The sequence below is a fragment of the Vollenhovia emeryi genome, unplaced genomic scaffold (assembly GCF_000949405.1).
Source record: "Vollenhovia emeryi isolate VEMERY1.0 unplaced genomic scaffold, V.emery_V1.0 DF939142.1, whole genome shotgun sequence".
Classification (NCBI taxonomy): Eukaryota; Metazoa; Arthropoda; class Insecta; order Hymenoptera; family Formicidae; genus Vollenhovia; species Vollenhovia emeryi.
The window spans coordinates 1,234,086-1,252,392 of NW_011967224.1; the positions used below are offsets into that span (position 1 = coordinate 1,234,086).

At 47.0% G+C, this 18,307-nt stretch overlaps 4 protein-coding genes across 6 annotated transcripts; 3 read left to right on the forward strand and 1 right to left on the reverse strand.

The window, feature by feature from the left end:
* The first annotated feature begins 527 nt into the window (after positions 1-527).
* On the forward strand, positions 528-3,068 carry LOC105566812 (histone H3.3). Its single transcript, XM_012021121.1, has 3 exons — positions 528-665; positions 1,585-1,720; positions 2,121-3,068. The coding sequence occupies exons 2-3, from the start codon at positions 1,593-1,595 to the stop codon at positions 2,401-2,403; spliced, it is 411 nt and encodes a 136-aa protein (XP_011876511.1). The 5' UTR covers positions 528-665; positions 1,585-1,592; the 3' UTR covers positions 2,404-3,068.
* Positions 3,069-3,159: 91 nt separating this feature from the next.
* Positions 3,160-11,085, reverse strand: LOC105566813 (nuclear distribution protein nudE-like 1-A). 3 transcript variants are annotated; one of them, XM_012021125.1, is made up of 8 exons: positions 10,636-11,065; positions 10,143-10,342; positions 8,592-8,882; positions 8,380-8,516; positions 8,132-8,314; positions 7,537-7,655; positions 6,657-6,727; positions 3,160-4,939 (listed from the first exon to the last, which is right to left on the reverse strand). In XM_012021125.1, exons 2-8 carry the CDS (start codon positions 10,226-10,228, stop codon positions 4,882-4,884), a joined length of 945 nt encoding a protein of 314 aa, XP_011876515.1. In that variant the 5' UTR covers positions 10,229-10,342; positions 10,636-11,065; the 3' UTR covers positions 3,160-4,881. The 3 variants fall into 3 exon arrangements, with proteins under 3 accessions (XP_011876515.1, XP_011876513.1, XP_011876514.1); XM_012021123.1 differs by lacking the exon at positions 3,160-4,939 and adding an exon at positions 7,007-7,215 and having other exon boundaries at positions 6,646-6,727; positions 10,636-11,085; XM_012021124.1 differs by lacking the exon at positions 3,160-4,939 and adding an exon at positions 7,007-7,215 and having other exon boundaries at positions 6,646-6,727; positions 10,497-11,085.
* A 1,041-nt stretch (positions 11,086-12,126) lies between these two features.
* Positions 12,127-16,274, forward strand: LOC105566814 (60S ribosomal protein L3). The gene is made up of 8 exons (XM_012021126.1): positions 12,127-12,225; positions 12,604-12,796; positions 13,495-13,663; positions 14,231-14,366; positions 14,449-14,635; positions 15,211-15,413; positions 15,671-15,826; positions 16,017-16,274. Exons 1-8 carry the CDS (start codon positions 12,223-12,225, stop codon positions 16,212-16,214), a joined length of 1,245 nt encoding a protein of 414 aa, XP_011876516.1. The 5' UTR covers positions 12,127-12,222; the 3' UTR covers positions 16,215-16,274.
* A 399-nt stretch (positions 16,275-16,673) lies between these two features.
* On the forward strand, positions 16,674-18,236 carry LOC105566815 (NADH dehydrogenase [ubiquinone] 1 beta subcomplex subunit 10). The gene is made up of 4 exons (XM_012021127.1): positions 16,674-16,915; positions 16,988-17,123; positions 17,274-17,410; positions 17,982-18,236. Exons 1-4 carry the CDS (start codon positions 16,834-16,836, stop codon positions 18,101-18,103), a joined length of 477 nt encoding a protein of 158 aa, XP_011876517.1. The 5' UTR covers positions 16,674-16,833; the 3' UTR covers positions 18,104-18,236.
* The last annotated feature ends 71 nt before the right edge of the window (positions 18,237-18,307 follow it).

An 18,307-nucleotide genomic window follows, 5' to 3' on the forward strand; every position in this document is an offset into this window, starting at 1 on the left:
GTCGGGAAATCGCGGCGCGCATTTGCATCCCTGAAAACTTATTGGATTTCCGCAGCGCGCGTCGCGTCCATCGATCCATCGAATTCGCCCTCGCCCCCGCCCCCGCGCGCGAGAGATGATGACACGAGTCTCTCTCCCGTCTCTCCGTGTCCCGTGCGCGGCGCGGCGCGCGACATTGTCCGCGGTCTTCCGCGCGCGCGAGAGAGGAGTGCGCGCGATTCGGAGAATCGTCGAGCGCGGCGGGGATGGCGGGGGGCTTGGCGCGGGGCGCGGCGAGCGAGGGGCGACAACGCGGTCGGGAGAGCGTATCGTAGTACGATTTCGTGCGATTGACAGGGCACTCGCGCCGCACTCGATGCACCGGCGACCAATAAGACGCGCCGGCCGGCCGACCGCCCGCCGCCGGATTGGCCGGCGGCGCACCGCGGGCTCCTACGTGCCTCTCGCGCGATTTAATTTCCCGCGGCGGCGGCGGCGGTGGCGGCGGCGGCGGCGGCGGCGGAGGAGTCGGGTAGGCAGGGGCAGGGGCGGCGAGGGGGGCGGTAGGGACGCGCGAGAGAGCCGTGGACTCGGGAGAGCGTCCACTGCCATCGGAGTGTGCGAGGAAACGGATAGTGTATCTAGTTCGCTTCGCGTCCCCGCTCGTGCCCGAGAACCCGCCTCAGGTAGGTAACACCCGAATTCGCGCTCGGGCCGACCGTGCGGTCACTTTTGTGCGCCCGCGCGCGCGCGCGCACGGCCGGGCGTGCAGAAGTGACCGCGGGATCTCGAGGGGGAAAATTTCTCGACCGATTTTCACGCCGCTGCACGTACCGCCCGCCACCATTTTGCGACCGATGGTCGACTGTGTGGAAACGCGTCGCGGCGACAGCGGCGGCGACGGCGACGGCGACGACGGTGCTCTCGGTCACGTCGTCCCGGGACGCGCGACGTCGCCGACCGGTGTCGTACCCCCCCCCCCCCGCGAGAGCGTCGGTCGAGAATTCGGGCGTCCCGAAACGACGCTGCTCTCCGCGGACGCGAATTCCTCGGCTGACAGCGCGTGGGTTTTTTTTCCTCTTCTCGCCGTCTCTTCCTCTCCCTCTCTTTCTCCCTCGTGCCCACTCCCTTCCCCCGCCCCGCTCCCCACCCTTTGTCTCTCGCCTCCACTCCCCGCCCCCCTCGACGTCACGGGGGAACGAAAGTTCGTGCATTGCGCAACGCGCGGCGGTTTTCTCGGTGCGCGGCGAGTCGTGCACCCCCTGCCTCGCGACTAATGCCGCCCCACCACCTTCCTCCTCCCCTCCACCGTACCACTTTTCCCGTTCCTCCGAACTTAGCCGCTCTAAGCGTCGCCGTACGCGTCATCGCTCCGCCGATTAGAAATTTTGCCTATGACTGCAGCTCGTCTCTAATTCCATGCAATTAGCGGCGGACCGCGGCTAACGGCGGAGGAGAAAATGTGCAGGAGCGTCAAATGCGAATCGAAACCCCCCGCCCCCCCCCCAACCCCTTTAGGGATCTTTCGAAACTTGCCCGCGTCCCGCGGAATCTCTCCCCCTCGCTACCCGGGGATGGCATTTTAGTCGGCGATTATTGTCGCAGGTTGAATCATGGCGCGTACCAAGCAGACTGCCCGTAAATCAACGGGAGGTAAGGCTCCCCGCAAGCAGCTCGCGACCAAGGCGGCCAGGAAGAGCGCGCCGTCCACCGGCGGCGTGAAGAAGCCGCATCGTTACAGGTATTGAAATAAAAACAAACTAATGGAGCAAGAGGGTCCGTCGCCCGGTCCCCATTTGTCCGAGGGGGAAACCGCTGAGGGCATTACTGGGCATTACTAGGCATTTTTTGGGCATTAGTTTGGGCAGTCACTGATTGGCTTTTAGAGAGCATCGTTTCGACGTCGACCGACGAGTCATTTCTAGGCTTATGAGCCAAGACCGAGGGGCAAGCCCCTGAGGGCATTGCTGGGCATTACTAGACACTTTTTGGGCATTGGAAAGACAAAACAAGATAATAAGATAAAGTAATGCCCACTGGGCATTGGTGTATGAGATTTTGGTCAGCGGGTCCCCCCTCCCCTCCCCCCCTCTATGCAATTTGTCGCCACGACTACAGCGTTTCTGTGATTCCCCCGACAGGCCCGGTACCGTGGCGCTTCGAGAAATTCGAAGATACCAGAAGTCGACCGAGCTGCTGATCAGGAAGCTGCCGTTCCAGCGTCTGGTCCGTGAGATCGCCCAGGACTTCAAGACCGACCTGCGCTTCCAGAGCGCCGCCATCGGCGCCCTCCAGGAAGCGTCCGAGGCGTACCTCGTCGGTCTCTTCGAGGACACCAATCTGTGCGCGATCCACGCGAAGCGCGTCACGATCATGCCTAAAGACATCCAGCTGGCCCGGCGAATCCGCGGCGAGCGTGCTTAAGAGACGCTATGTAACTCGCATACATACCGTTCACTGCGATCATTATTATTATTATTATTATTATTAATTATTATTATTATTACTATTAATTATCGTTCGCAATCGTCGTGGATGAATCACTTTCATTCCAAGCTCTATATATTTTCTTTTATTCACATAGAGACACGCGCTGTAGGCATTAATCACCCGCCGGTGATTATCCCTCCCTCCCCCCCCCCCCCATTCTCAAACTACACTGAATTCGATGTCGCGAGTCGTAGGACACACGTATCTCATGTTGTCTTTAGTTATCGTCTCCCTTTACTTTTCCTCGCTGATATTCGACTCTTCGGTTCTCTCACACTTGCGTACGCCGGATGGATAATTCACGGATTTATGCGATTTCGTTTGCGCTGAGTTTGGTCAAACGATCATTTCGAGCGGCGTCCGTTCACGTTTCTTTTCCCTCATTTACTCCTTTTGCCGTCATTAATGTTATAGCAACGTCATTATATCGTTATCAGTACTCGGAAAAAAAAAGTGTGCATTAGAGTAAGACACCCTCATAGTAACCCGATGTAGTGCTTAACGTATTAGATCTCTGATTGTACTCGAGTTACATGAATCATTTTGATTACCATTGTGTAAAAATTTGTGTAAAAATAAACGCATTTCTCGTAAATAAATCGAGACTCGCACGATCTTTACCTTGGCTTCGTCCGAACCGCCTGTGAAGTGCTGACGTACGGATTCACATGCGAGTAACAAACACGTACGTGTGCGTCGTTAAATTAAGGGATTTTATTGAGTGAACTTCACATATTCTCATAATAATACAATTCGAGATTGTGATTTTCTATTCGAGAGATAACAATTTTTTTCTTAAATACTTTGCCGGCGATTCGTTTTTCCCGCGTGATGCAGTTTAAAGAACTAAACTTTAGATTTTTCTTTTTTAGAACTAAATTCGGCGCAGTCGCAATCTTGCTAGCCTCTGTTATAAAAAGCTTATACAATTATTGGAATTAATCCAATCGTTCGTCGCAAAAAAAGTAATTACTTTTTCCAATTAAGGAATTTTATTTTTACGGAACATTAAAAAAATAGAAGAATTATGCATGTAGAAATACGTTTGGAGCGCTAAAAAGTACACGTTTTTACAAAGTATACGCACTAATTATTTATAGACAACGATAAATACAAATTATACTATACGCGTTAAAATTATTAAATCCATAAATTATTACTCGTAATCACCTATGAACGTCACAAATATCTCGCTTTTAATAAATAATGATTCCTCCATCACTGCTACACCTATACTTAACGCACGCGAAGTGCCCGAGGCAATAATACAGCAAGTCACAAATTTAGTGAGGGAACAATTTGAAAGAGTTCCACGAGTCGTAAACTGTTATTTTATATTTTGCAACGTCTATGCCTGTCCCTTAATGTCATCCCCGGTCAGAATGTAAGAATTCATTGAGGCCATCGACCTCGTAAAAGAGCGCGAGCGCTAAGATTTTCACGTGGCTTAATCATTCCATTGCCTCAAACTTTTCCCTTGTGTTTACAAATTGCCTCTTCTTTTTCGTACCAACTTTTTAAACGGTTAACAAAGAAAACGTCTCGACGGCGATTGATGCAAGGAGAAGAAGAGTACCTGATTCAGATATACATGTATAAATATTCGGATACAAGTAACGATTACTTTGTTACTTTTACCTCGTTATTCTCGATTATATTTGCATGACAATTAATCGTCGCTTTGCTATACGACTGCACGTTGCTGTGCGTGACGATCGCACATACATATTCATCATATTAATGTAGCGTAGGCTTGAATGTTAGCGTAGTAGAGAGGTCGATTGAAGTTGTCAGTACCAATGGATTTCCCGTCGTTACAGCGACAAAAAGTTTATCCGCGCGCGCGCGCGCAAGTTTCCCCCTTTCGTACATAATAAAATATACTCTTCGTTTATCGCGGCAGTTATGCCGAAACGGAAGCGCCGCGTGTACAGCAGCGATATTACACGCCCTTGTTAACGACAGTTGTGTCGGTATCGCTGAGAAACTATCGCTCGCAATAATTACAGCCGTCGCTCCAAGTATCCATTTCGTACTTGGAACAACTCTGATATTACAGCGATGATTCATCGACGTGCCGTTACAATTATTCTACTCGAGGTTTCCTAATGAGATATCGGCGACGAATATCGTTAACGCCGGGGGAACGGAGCGTCGCTACCGGGGAAACTCGGTACGTTCGAGGAATATCTACGTGAAAATTTACCGTCTTGCGTCCCTGTATACGAGTTTCCGTACGGCCGAGGCACGACGGCGCCTTCCAAATGTTGCGTGAGCCGCCACTCGGTGATTAACTTAACGAAACTCGAATCCACTCGGGACAATTTCCGATTAACGTTAATAGCGGGACTCGCAGCGTGACGTGCGGACACACGGTCGCTGCGACAAATACATCCCTTCCATTATACTCGCTTACAATCGTATGTGGTTGTTGTTCCCCGTGGCTGGGCTTCGGACCTGTCGTCTAGCTCTAATTGAACAGACGCAACAATATCTTTTGTTATAGCCTGCGTTCAGCTGATGCCTTGAGATTAATTTGACACATACATATTTAGAGGGAACATCAATGACGACATCTCTGTCGCGCTGTGCGTATGGGATGCAATAAAAAAAAAGTACAACGGTAGCTATTCATGCAAGGGCGGGGGACTCACAAGTGTAGCGTTTCGTATTTTGTGCGGTATATCCGTTTTCCGTCAATACTTTTTTACAGATTGAGCGACAAAGATAATGTCCCGTCGGCATAGAATATGATGTACTCAATATGGCAGTAAACAGAATAAAAAGAAGCACTCTTTACAATTGTATGCGAACACGTTGTCTCAAAGCTGTCTAAACGTCACACGCATCGTCGCATCATTTTATCGTACAAAATCGAGCAAATTCTTAATGTAATTGCACCTGCCGTGGGTGCTTAGCGTCTATATACAATTATGTACACGCATATATTATCGCTGAAAAGAACGCGTAGCTTATTACCACAGTCTTTCGCAATTTTCGAACATTTTGTACTTGGCTGAATCCTTTTTCCTATATACGCGCGCACGAGATTTAGCTGTCGCGCTAACTGTAAAAGTAATGTATTTTGCAATTATATAAGCGCTCGCTTCATTTTCTACAACGAATTTCTGGAGGACTTGCGTAATGTTTGTCTGCTAACAAACTGAGCATTGGGTAAACTACGCTCTATCACATCTATCACTCTAATGGAACGACACGAATTGTGATTGCCTTGTATATTATATATATATACATTTTAGTTGTAACTACTTCACGTTTCAATTTATACAAGTGTGTGCAAATTCAAACGTTGTGGGGGGATGCTATCTGCTGCACTTTGCATTAATTTCCACGTGCACGCGACACAAGTGTGAGGAACCATTGTACACGTTCGCCTCGGGAAAATAAATAAGCGCGCAAATAGATTTGAACTTCGAAAGAATAATGAAATTCGATGAAATAAAATTTAGGTTTTTCAAGTAATCTCAAGTATAGCTTCCAATGCAGAAAATAATCATACGTTAATTTTTTAACGTACTCAAACATGGCAACAAGTGGCTAAAATACTATGTCATCGTCATTGATTACTTGTACATTGTTTTAATTTTAACGGTGGTCTATAAGAAGCACAAGCAGACAAGCTATAAACTTCTTATTTATATATATATAAATATAAAAGCATTATAAATAGTAACTGAGCAAATTAAAATAAATGTAACGCGGCGTAAAGGAATTTTTAATTGCGTAAATTTAATTAAAAATAAAGAATCTTTGCTATAGATAATAAGGGCAGTCATCTATCAAGTAGGCGAGCCATCTATTTGTATCAAACGTCTCGATACTCTAGGAAGATCTACGTAGTATTGCGTAAAAAGCCTTAAATATACATATATAAATTGCAAGGTCTTGGCGCTGACCGTAACAAGCATAATCGATAGAAACACAACCAACATATTACAGTAACAATAAGTACATTAAGTCAGTGAGTATATCGTGTACCACAATCATGCGATTTTGTTCGGAATTTCGAGACTTGTCGTAGAACGTGCTTTCGAGATTGATTGTTAACGGCAAGATAATAAAAAAGTGTAAGATGGATACATCATGGTGTTTACTTGTGAGTACAGTGCACGATGAAAACAGGAGTATAACAATTTAACATGATTAAAACGTGACTGTTGTGTTACCTGTAGAGATCGCGGGTGACTTGATCTTCTCGAAAAGCGTTCCTGCACGTGTTCAGCTTATTCTCCAAAGCCTGCAGAGAAGAGTAATTGTGATTAGAAATATGCCACTTTTCAACGATACCTTCGGAGCTGTGATAGTGCGACAAATGTTATATCGAGAAGATTGCAACAAATGTGTTGAATTAACGAGGGTGTGACGAATGTTAGTTAGCAGAAGTGTTAGGAGCACGTAGAGTCATTTGAATGCTCAAATTAACATGGAGTGGACTCGGCGATGCATATAAACCAGGAAAATGAACGGATGGATGAGCAAAAGCGTTTGTAATAACGAGAAAATAAAATAACGAGACCTGCTCTTTAAGGAGGTGCAAAATAATTTAATGGTGAGAAATCACGACGAGGATCTGCACGCGGTCGGTCTAGGTTGTTGTCTTATACACTGAGCAGACGCGTGAGTCTGGGCCGCCGATGGGCCAGTAGACGACGTGGTATTCGATTTTTGTCCGCTCGGACAAGTGCATTTTATTCTCCTACAGCCCATACAGACCCACCTGTCAAGCTACCAAAATGCCAGCTACATCACACTACCTCCCAATTACATTGAGTGAAAATCAATTCCAACTTATTTACAACGTATAGGAAATATCTATATTCTCCTCTTTGATTGCGATACGTTCTTTGAACGAGTGCATCGACCATAAAAACTGAATCCATATAAAATAATTGCTTTGTACCATCAAATTCGTATACAGCAACTGTAAACGGTATAATTTACGTTACGCATAAAGGTTCGGAAAAAAAAAACATACAAGCCATGCTTCAAGCTTAGAAAACTACGAGGGTAATAAAGAAGTACTATCAGAGTATTGCATGCGCTTACCCCGACTTTTCGCATAAGGTCACCAATCATATTCATTGCCAGTATTCTAGTGCAGGGTGGCAATGGTTGGCTATTGTTATTGTTGTTCCCAATAACACCCCCTACCATCCCGTGTCCAACTAATGAAAAACACAAGAATAAGAATTAATATGACTCGCGACAATTATTTTGCGTTGCCAAGTAAAATGCAAATTTGTCAAGTCTATCGTCGGATTTGTACACTTTCAATATTACGTCAAAAGAATTTCTGGAAAAGCCGAAACAAAGAAAAAGGAAATACTGTCAAAAATATTTATTTAGTTACATCAATACGTACTGCACACTGTCCTCATCACTTTTCAATTTCACAAGTTATTAAATGGTCAAATATCTCAAGATAAGAAGTAAAGCACGGAAGAGAGATGAAAGTTAGAGAGTATTTCTAGTCATTTCCACTTCATGCAGTACATGTCTATTATATATTTTTTCTTCTTAACCGTTGTAGCGCTTTTTTGACGTCTGCATGGATTTGTACTATCTACCAATTTTGACGATTACTTTCTCGACGCAAAGCGAAAAATGTTCTTTGCCTTGACAAAAACTCTGCGCCACCTACTTTTTATCGGTGAAGTCGTCGTATTATTCTGAGGTATGGTCTGTGGGACTATTTGGCTGGCAGGTGAATTCGACTCCAATTCGGCCTGTAGCTTATTACTATCGACGATGCTGCGAACTCTCTCAGCTGACTTGTTATTGTCGGCGTGATGTCTCTCGTGTACTTGTATCTCCTGCTTCAAGTCTGAAACATCGCGGGATAAATTAGGCGTCGTCGCGTCGAACGAATGAAGAGGGACGACCAATTACCTCTAACTTCGTCCATCAGTCTTTGCACTATGACTTTCAGGCCTTCTTTCTCATCGAGTTCCGACTCGAGCAGAGCGTTCTTCTCTATAGCTAAATTAAACTTAGCTTCTATTTCCTCTTCCGTGACCCTGTTTATCCTACGAGAGAGATATCGCTTTCGTTAACTATCAAGTTGTCAACACAGTCAGTTTAGTGCGAAAATATGAGAGTACCTGTGTGCTCTTTCCAAGTCGTCATTCTTTTGCTCGAGCTCCCTGATATACTTCAGTAGATGCTCCTGCTGTTGCTGCAAATCCTGCGCCTTTCCCTGGAACATGGCGCAATCCGTAGACTGCTGATCCAATCGAGTTCTCAACTGTTCCACCTCCGTGGCGAGCCTCGTGTTTCTCTGCCTCAGTTCCCTATTCGTCTTCTCCGCCTGCTCCAGCGAGGTCTCCAGCTCCTTCTCCAGCATCTGCGAGTTCTCTTGGAACTCCTCCAGTTCCCGTTCGACATCTTCTTTCCTGTGATATCAATAAACATTGTCAACTCTTCCCTTTTGAAGAGAAGTCTTTGTGGGAAATTTTTATTATACGTCTACCATGCTTAAAGAATACTGCACTTGCATTCCGATCACATAGAAAAGGATGACACTCTTATATACCCGTTTCTACCAATGCAGATTAACATGAATTTCGGTTTAAATTACTCTTAATCTTTTTCCAATTCTTTTTCCAAGCAAGTTAAACCGGGACTAAAGGCGATTTTTGGCGACTGTCTGGTACCAAAGTATACCAGAGCGTACACTCAGCGTCACGAATGCCTTTACACCTGAAGAAAAGACATCCAGTAGGAAAATTCATTTTGATAAAATGAATATATTGAACTTAACGGCTACTGTCGGGTGTCAAAGCATCCATGACGCCGAGTGTACACTCCGGGTACACTTTGGTGTATGTAGCATAAAAATGTGGCATTTGAAATACAATTACATATCGTTTGTCGATTTGAATATGTGAATTTGCTGACGACAGTAACTCTGCCTGTAAGAAAACTGAGTTATGTCCGAAAGGAAACCGGCGCGCAGGACAAATGTGGAAAGAAACGATACATGAATTCACATTTTGCCTTGCGACCCACATTGGCGTTTTCTCAAATGTTGTTTAACTTTGGTACATGTACCAGACAATCGCCAAAAGTCACCTAGGTATGCCCAGACAGTATGCGTGTCTAAAAGACACATTTAAGGCGCCATTAACCCTTTGCACTCCGAATTATATTTTATCTATTTTCGTCCATTGGTTTGGACTTGAAAAAATGTCGAGTGAGACTCGACAACGGAGCTCCTGAGATAAAAACTGATGTCGAGTCACACTTGACATAGGAGTGCAAAGGGTTAAGTTGTTTCTCAGGCCCAGTCTACAATGAGTTGTTAGTCAGAAGTCAGAACTGCACGTCGGCTCTTCTTCTTCCACTCAGAAGGGAAAAGGATTGACATGCAGTTCCGGCTTCTGACTAACAACTCGTAGACCAGGCCTTAGACGTGTACATCTAAAAGATGTCTCAAAGATATCTTTATGACGCTTCTTTAGACACGTGTGTTGTCTGGGTAGCTAATCCGCATTGGTAGAAACGGACATTAGAACGGAGCCGCATCTCGGGTCTGTAAAATAACAACACTCTTCACTCGATTTTGTTGAATTGCCTAAGAAGCCAACGATACGAGCTCTTGATGACTGACCACCAAGGATTACTTCCTGCGCCTCGTCACAAGGCTGATCTACCTTTGTAGCAGTTGGTTCGCAAGATCCATCCAATACTGAATCTCGTCGTCCTTGGACAGAAACTCCGGCGGGTCTATATCCATCATTGCCGTCGGGGATGGTCGAAGGGCTGGTGCGGTCTTGCTGTTCGCCGATCCTTCAACGTCTCCGGGTCGCTGCGGATGATACGATCGTCCACTCACGTGCCGCGCACTGACATCCTGCAAGGAGGCAAGCGTGACGAAATCTCTCGATCGGAAAGAAACGCCTCGGCATTCGGCCGACGGATTTTCGTTTGGCGCTACAGTCCGAGCCGTTCAGTCTCGAGCATGTCGAGGGCGCATCCCGCGATCCTCGGTACGGAGGCGAACTCACAGGAACTTTCGGAGTCGGTGGATCCCCAGATCGGGGACGCCTGTCCCTCGAACGTGCTCTCGACGTCCCGTGGACGAACGGATCTTGGGCAATCGCTCCGCGGGCGAGACGTAGTCGCGTGTAACGCTAATGTCATTACCGTGTTATTATGAGTCACACTGGCTGGCGAGGAGGTGCAGGCAGGCGCGTAGAAAAATCGGTGGTGCACTGATGGTGAAAGAGTGAGAGAGAGAGAGAGGGAGGGGAGGGAGGCAGGCGCCTTTCAACGGATGTCGTCGATTCGTATCTCGTGTCGAGCAGGCGCACTGAACCCCGTCGTGCACGTCGCGCTCGCCGATCGCGGCCAATCGCGACGACGGCGGACTTTCACATTTGATCGCGGGCCCCGACGCAGTACGCACGGTCGCTGGCGGGCTCAAAGATCGCGGCAAAATGGCGGACGGCACGTTGGAGAGAGTCCAAGAGCGAGTGCATGCGAGAACGTGGGCGCGCGGGACGAATACACGGCTCCGACGAGAGAAATTGAAGAACGGGCTGAAGTTTGAGAGGCACCGTTAAAACACAGGCGGCCTGTGGATACGCGGATAAGCTAGACGGATCCGCGCGTATTTCCGATCGCTACGACGGCGATAAGAATACTTTACGCTCCGTCCACATGTTTCTGCGTCCGCGGTTGTGCTTCATGTGCAGCCACCCTAAAGCCCGTATCGGATTGGGATTGGGATTAGATTGAAATTTAACCAATCACAGTAAAGTTTACTAATCTTAAGTTCAGTAAAGCCCGTATCAGGGGCTCGATTTTTGAATTTATTCGAAGGAGAAACGTATGCGAAAATTCTGCTCTTACAGAAAAGTTGCAAGTTGATTGGCTACTCGCATGGCTTTAACCAATAGATTTTCAACTTTTCTGTCAGAGCAGAGTTTTCGTATACGTTTCTTCTTCGAATAAATTCAAGAATCGGGCCCCAGACTACTACGGATTGAGATTGGGATTAGATCGAAATTTGACCAATCAGAGTAAAAGTTACTGAACTTGAGATTAGTAAACTTTAGTCCCAGTCTACAATAGATGATTTAAGCCCTAAGCTTTAAGAAATTGGCCAATCACGGTCAAGTATGAGTAGAATGCGCGACTGTGATTAGTCAATTTTTTAAGGCTTAGGGCTTAAATCTCTATTGTAGACTGGGACTTACTGTGATTGGTTAAATTTCAATCTAATCCCAATCTCAATCCGTAGTCTGATACGGGCTTAACTTTTACTCTGATTGGTCAAATTTCAATCTAATCCCAATCTCAATCCGTAGTCTGATACGGGCTTTAAGCAGCTTTTTCTGCTGGACTGATCTCCGCTTTCGCGAGAGATCAAAATGATTAAGGGTGGCGTCCCATGGAGCGGAATACGCGGAAGCGGAATCAGCGGATCGCCAATCACAAGACCGTTTCGACGGAATTTTTGAAAGGGCTCTATCAGAATAATCTTGCGATTGGCGATCCGCTGATTCCGCTTCCGCGTATTCCGCTCCATGGGACTCCACCCTAATTGATCTTCTCGCGAAAGCAGCCCCGAACGCGCGGCCAATGCGTTCGACGGAAGAAAGTTAAAGTCCCTAGGAAAGAACAAGAGTGTCCTTTGCAGTGAGTTCAAGTTTCCATGGTTGGCATCGCTAGTGTATATAAAAGCGGCCGTGCGGCGTTACTTCCTCCATTTTCTTCGTCAACGGCATCATGGTAAGTTCAGTGTTCGATGAGTTCGCGAATCCAACGAAATTTGTTAATTTCTTTCGGCATCGGCGTCTCAAAGCTACGCGATCGCGTTCTCGAATATTTCCTTCGAACTTCTAGCTAAATATTATAGTTAATATCGATGTTATCGTCTGCGTTTTCGACGACTTCAGAGAGAGACGATTTTACAGGCACATGGCGCCTTTCGGCGCCTCGAGACGATTTATGTCGTTAAGATGATGATTTAGATTATAAAGTTTATGGTTTTCGTCTGAATTACCATGACGAAATGACTCTAGGGCGGTCTGATGGTCCGATTTTTTCGAGAAAAATCATGATCGCGTGCTAGTGCCACGTGTTAAATTTCTGCGTCTCGTGTTTCAGTCGCACAGAAAATTCAGCGCCCCTCGACACGGGTCGATGGGGTTCTACCCGAAAAAGAGGTCCCAGAGGCATCGCGGAAAAGTAAAGGCTTTCCCGAAGGATGATCCTAGCAAGCCCGTGCACTTGACGGCTTTCATCGGCTACAAGGCCGGTATGACTCACGTCGTGAGGGAAGCCGATCGTCCTGGGTCGAGTGAGTAATTTTTACCGGGAAGAATCTGATCAGCGTGTTCTAGGCAGAAATACCGAATACTAGAAATTCAACTTTGTGTCCACTTGCAATTCAAGTTTTAATCTCGGTTTAATTATTTTACCTTATTCCAATTTCAAAAACTGGGGAAGAAGCAAGTTAAACCGAGGTTAAAGTTAATTTACATTGATAGAAATGGACGTTAAGGCCTGGTTTCACCAACATCGCTTTTTTCTAGTTTAATCTACAGGCACAGACTTGATTTAATTCACGTTTGTCTCTTTCTAATCTAACAGTTGGAAAGAGACGAAGAACGAATTAAGCCAAGCCCAAAGTTAAGCGACGTTGGTGAAACCGAGTACAGACGTTCTTTGCGCTTAACGCTCGGTCAAAAAACGCGCGTGAACTCGCGACGTGTTAACCCGGGTGTCGATCGGCGCAGAGATGCGTCGATCCGCCTGGGTTGCGGTGCGAGAGCTGCCCTCGATGCAGTACGTTCTCAATACCGCCACGTCGAAGAGCAACGCCGTGCGCGCTGCTCGCGCGGAACGCATGGAAACCAGGTATATTCCATAAACTCTTTGGAGCCCGTCGGGCGGTAACCACTGAGGCAAACCATACCTAGTACAGTCCCTTCCCCGAAACTAGCTCGTTTCTTTGTAACTTGACGCGTATTCTAAGTACCGGCCGTTTTCTCGCAGAGGTAAACAAGAAGGAGATCGTGGAGGCCGTCACCATCCTCGAGACGCCGCCGATGATCGTTGTCGGTCTCGTCGGCTACATCGAGACGCCGCATGGTCTCCGGGCGCTCGCCACCGTCTGGGCGGAGCATCTGTCGGAGGATTGCCGCAGGCGTTTCTACAAGAACTGGTTAGTAGGAGCGGCCGACCGCGTTCGTTACTTAAGACGCTCGAGAATGAGCGCGCGTGTTTGTATTGGCGGTAGAATTTGCATAAGCTACGTACGACGTGTTGACCTGGGCATCGATCGACGCGGAAACGCGCCGTTCCGTCCGGGTTGCAGTGCGAGAGCTGCTTTCAGTGCAGTAAGTTTTCGAGACTGCCACGTCGAAGAGAAACTCTGTGCCCTGCTTGCGCGGGCTGCATGGTAGCGAGGCATATTCCATAGACTTTTTGGAGCCCATTGGGCAGTGACCATTGAGACAAACCATGCCTGGTACAGTTCTTTTCTTGAAAAAAAAAAACCTATACTGTTACTCGTCTTGTGTACACGATACTAAAATTGTCGCATCAGCTCTCCGCTCGCACGATGAGAGCAATCACTTGGATGTGGCCATTAAAGCTTGCTTTATAACGTGGCTGGTCTGAGAAATGTGCCCGGTCTCCGCTCGTTACGATGAGACCGGCGCGTTGCAGAGACACCCGGGCGTGGCGTAGACACGTACACGGACGGGCATTGCAATTGGCTTTCCAACAGGTATAAGAGCAAGAAGAAGGCGTTCACGAAAGCGTCGAAGAAGTGGCAGGACGACCTCGGCCGCAAGTCCATCGAGGCGGATCTCAAGAAGATCGTCAAGTACTGCAGCGTCGTTCGCATAATCGCGCACACTCAGGTACGACATTGAGGTACACCGATTCTGTCGCAAAGATCACGATCATCAAGAAGTAGCATCTAATCTTCTCGCCGTCCCTTAGATGAAACTGCTGAGGCAGCGTCAGAAGAAAGCTCACATTATGGAGATCCAGTTGAACGGCGGCACCATCAGTGATAAGGTGCAATGGGCGCGCGAGCATCTGGAGAAACCTGTGCCCATCAGTAACGTGTTCGCTGCCGACGAGATGATCGACGTGATCGGCGTTACCAAGGGAAAGGGCTACAAGGGTACGTTCCTCTGTGCATACATAGAGGAAATTCCCCCATTACGAGCTAGGCTTCTAATACGAGACAGCGGAGTTTCCGCTAAATTAATTGGCATCGTCTGTTGGTTCCACCATGAATATGTCGCCCTTGGTGTGAATTCTCTGCTTGGTGGAAGAATTGATGGATCGCGTAATTGTTGCGAAAAAGGATCTGCGATTGAACTTGGACGTTGAAAACCTGCTGTCTCGTACTAGAGTCCTATCATAATTGTGGACTTTCCTCTACGTGTTGTGTGTGTTGCTCGCCCCCGTCCCCGGAATTGCTGCTCTGTGGCCCCCCCTGCCCTGCCCCAACACACACGTCCCGAGAAGCATGCTTTTGAGAAAGCACTTAGGACTACATGATGAAAAAAGCATGACGTGCACTTGTCTGATTATCTTGAGGATAATACCATGCTGCCTTCCTACTGAGGTCCTTTACCAAAGAAAAGAAAACTAACTGTCAACTCTACGAGTCTGGCTTTCTTGTTCAGCGAGCGTGCGCGATTCTTGAAAAGGAAGGGGAAAAGAAACTGACATTTTTCTCACTCTTCGCAGGCGTTACGTCCAGGTGGCACACGAAGAAATTGCCGCGCAAAACTCACAAGGGTCTGAGGAAGGTCGCCTGTATCGGCGCGTGGCATCCCAGCCGCGTGTCCTTCACCGTGGCGCGCGCCGGTCAGAAGGGATACCACCATCGCACCGAGATGAACAAGAAGATCTACAGGATCGGACAGGGCATCCATACCAAGGACGGCAGGGTAATTATCGCCTCGGTTCCGTGGAATTGTCCGCGCGCGCCTCTTTCCCCGTCGATCTTTGGAACACGAGAAGAAGATTGATTCTTAACTTTGAAAGAGGCGAGATTAACGTTACTTGCTCATAGTACCTAAAGCATATAACTTTCATTGGTGCTTTAGGCCTCCAAGACAAGTCACAAAGTTGCACTCGACAAATTCTCCGCCCACGGTCACAAAATCTGAAGACTGATGTGTTATGTCTCTTTAAATCTTTGTAGATCGTCAAGAACAATGCTTCGACGGAGTACGATCTTACCGACAAGAGCATCACGCCGATGGGTGGCTTCCCGCATTACGGTGAAGTGAACAACGACTTCATCATGATCAAGGGATGCTGCATGGGCCCGAAGAAGCGCGTCATCACGCTCAGGAAGGTAAGAACCGACGGTAAACTACGGGCGAACGATACATCGATCTGCGTTCTCATGATGCATTTCCCAAAGAGCCAAATATTATAATTGATCACGATGATAAGAATTATGATAGGACTGATCGAATACTCGACGTCGTACCGGTCGATGTTTATAAGCTAGATTAACGTAAACGTGAGAACGTATTTTGCAGTCCTTGTTGGTGCACACCAAGAGATCGGCGCTGGAGAAGATCAACCTCAAGTTCATCGACACCAGCTCCAAATTCGGACACGGTCGCTTCCAAACCGCGGTCGACAAGGCCTCCTTCATGGGACAGCTCAAGAAGGACCGTCTTCGCGAGGAAGAAGCACGTACCGTTGGTGTGGCGGCCGCCACGCCAGCACAGTAAAACCAATCTTCTACTGTGTACCATTTTTTTGAGAGAAAAAAAATAAATTTAAAAATCAGACTGGTTCGATTCATTTTCTCTCACGTGTTCCTCCTAGCAACCTTAAATGACTGAATCTGTCTTTAATTGTAGTTTATCATGAAATTTTTATACGCAAATGTTATTAATTTTGAGAAATTGTTTTCGAAGTTGATTGCCTGTTCAACATAAAATTCAAATGTCCTGATTCTGGAGCGACGCAAGATGACAGCCAATCGGGCTCGTCAGCTCTTTTTTTCCTATTTTGATTCGTTCCGCTCTGTTATCAGAAGTAACAATCGACATGTAGAATGAGAGGCGGAAAATATATTCCGTCTCTCTTTAGTAAGCCCGATTGGTCGCCGTAATCTCAGCCACCAATCAGACTTGCTGAACAGAGACGGAGCGTGTCCTCGTATCATCCGCCTCGCTCTACTCGCGCGGTGCCCCCACCATAGCGATCAACAGTCCATTCTATGTCGATCCGAATGTCCCGTGCGTGCATCGCGCAGCGCCCGTGTTTTGCACTGACCAGCAAAGGCTCCGGGAGAGGAATACGTTGATCATTGCCGTCGAATTTGCTTCTATTCGACCTAGGACAATGGCGGAGAAAGACAACATAATGATCAAACTTATGAACTCTTTCTTGTACATAATAGATACGCCGGTCACCTACGTCCGAGGTATTATCTAATCGGTTTGGTTATGTTGTTTGCCTCGCGGCCACCTTCTCCAACGTACCTTTTCCGTTGCAGAGAAGTTCGTGGTGCCGAACCAAAAGAAGTACCCCTGGTACCACCAGCAATACCGTCGCGTGCCGACGATCGACGAGTGTTACACGGACGACGTGGTTTGTTACACCGAGGCAAATTGTCAATTCTTACGCGATAAGTAAATTAAAGTTTTTATGAAATATTAGAGGTAGAGAAGGCGACAGGGGTGGCGTCCCCGATGTCGCGACGGCAGTCAATAATCGCGTCGTTGTACAGCGTATCGGTTCCCATTCCTTAAACACTCTTCCTTGTTTCTTTTCGTTTGTAGATCAGTCGAGGATGAAATTCTCTTCATTCTGAGAAGCCGTTTCGAACAGTGCGCCTTCTATCACGGCGACGACGCACATTTGTGCGACGACTTGAAGAGGACTTATGATGAAGCGGCTGTAAATTGGTTTGTGAAATGTGAGTACGCGCCCGTGACAGAAATTAAATAATCCCGCAGTCTAAGGCCCGGTTTCACCAAACGTCGTTTAACTTTAGTCCTAGTTTAATTCACGTTTGTCACTTTCTAAAGTAACAGTTGAAAAGAGACGAAGAACCAAGTAAGCTAAGCTTAAAGTTAAACAACGTTTGTGAAACTGGACCTAAGGCTCGGTTTCACCAAACGTCGCTTAACTTTGATCTTGGTTCAATTCGTGTTTGTCTCTTACCGAAGTAACAGTTGGAAAGAGACAGCGAACGAATTGAGCTAAGCTTAAAGTTAAGCGACGATTGGTGAAACCAGGCCCAAGTTACTTCTCGCAAACGAGCAAACTTGGTCCAATCGGTAGATCTGACATGAATTAAGGAATCTTTACTGTTTGGAGGAGTTTACATGTTCCAAGGAGAGAATGTAGTTTGGTGATTATTCAATTAAAAATGAAAAAAGACTATAGTCCTATCGCAGAGCATTGTATCAAGTCTCGTAGGGCATAAAACCGCAATGAGTTTGATATATTTCTATTCAAACCCCTCGATTTCCTTGTATGCGCAGATGGTGAAATGGGAGTGGCTATAAACGCGAAAAACGCGTACATGAAGCAGAAACATCGTATGATCTGGGAACGCCGTCACGGTCCAGTGGGCACCGGCATGAAGGACGATAAAAAGGCGTAGCAACTTGCACCGGCGTCGTAGATGACAATTTAATGGCAAACGCATTCGCATAATGAAATCGCAGGTTTGCTTAACGTGTACAGATGTGTTGTGACTCGAGAGTACGGCGGGATAATAAAAGTAATTTATCAAAGTTCTTCACCTCTCATTCGCAATCTCGACGACACAAGAGGGGCGCGCGCGTGGCGCGGATCGAGCAGCAAA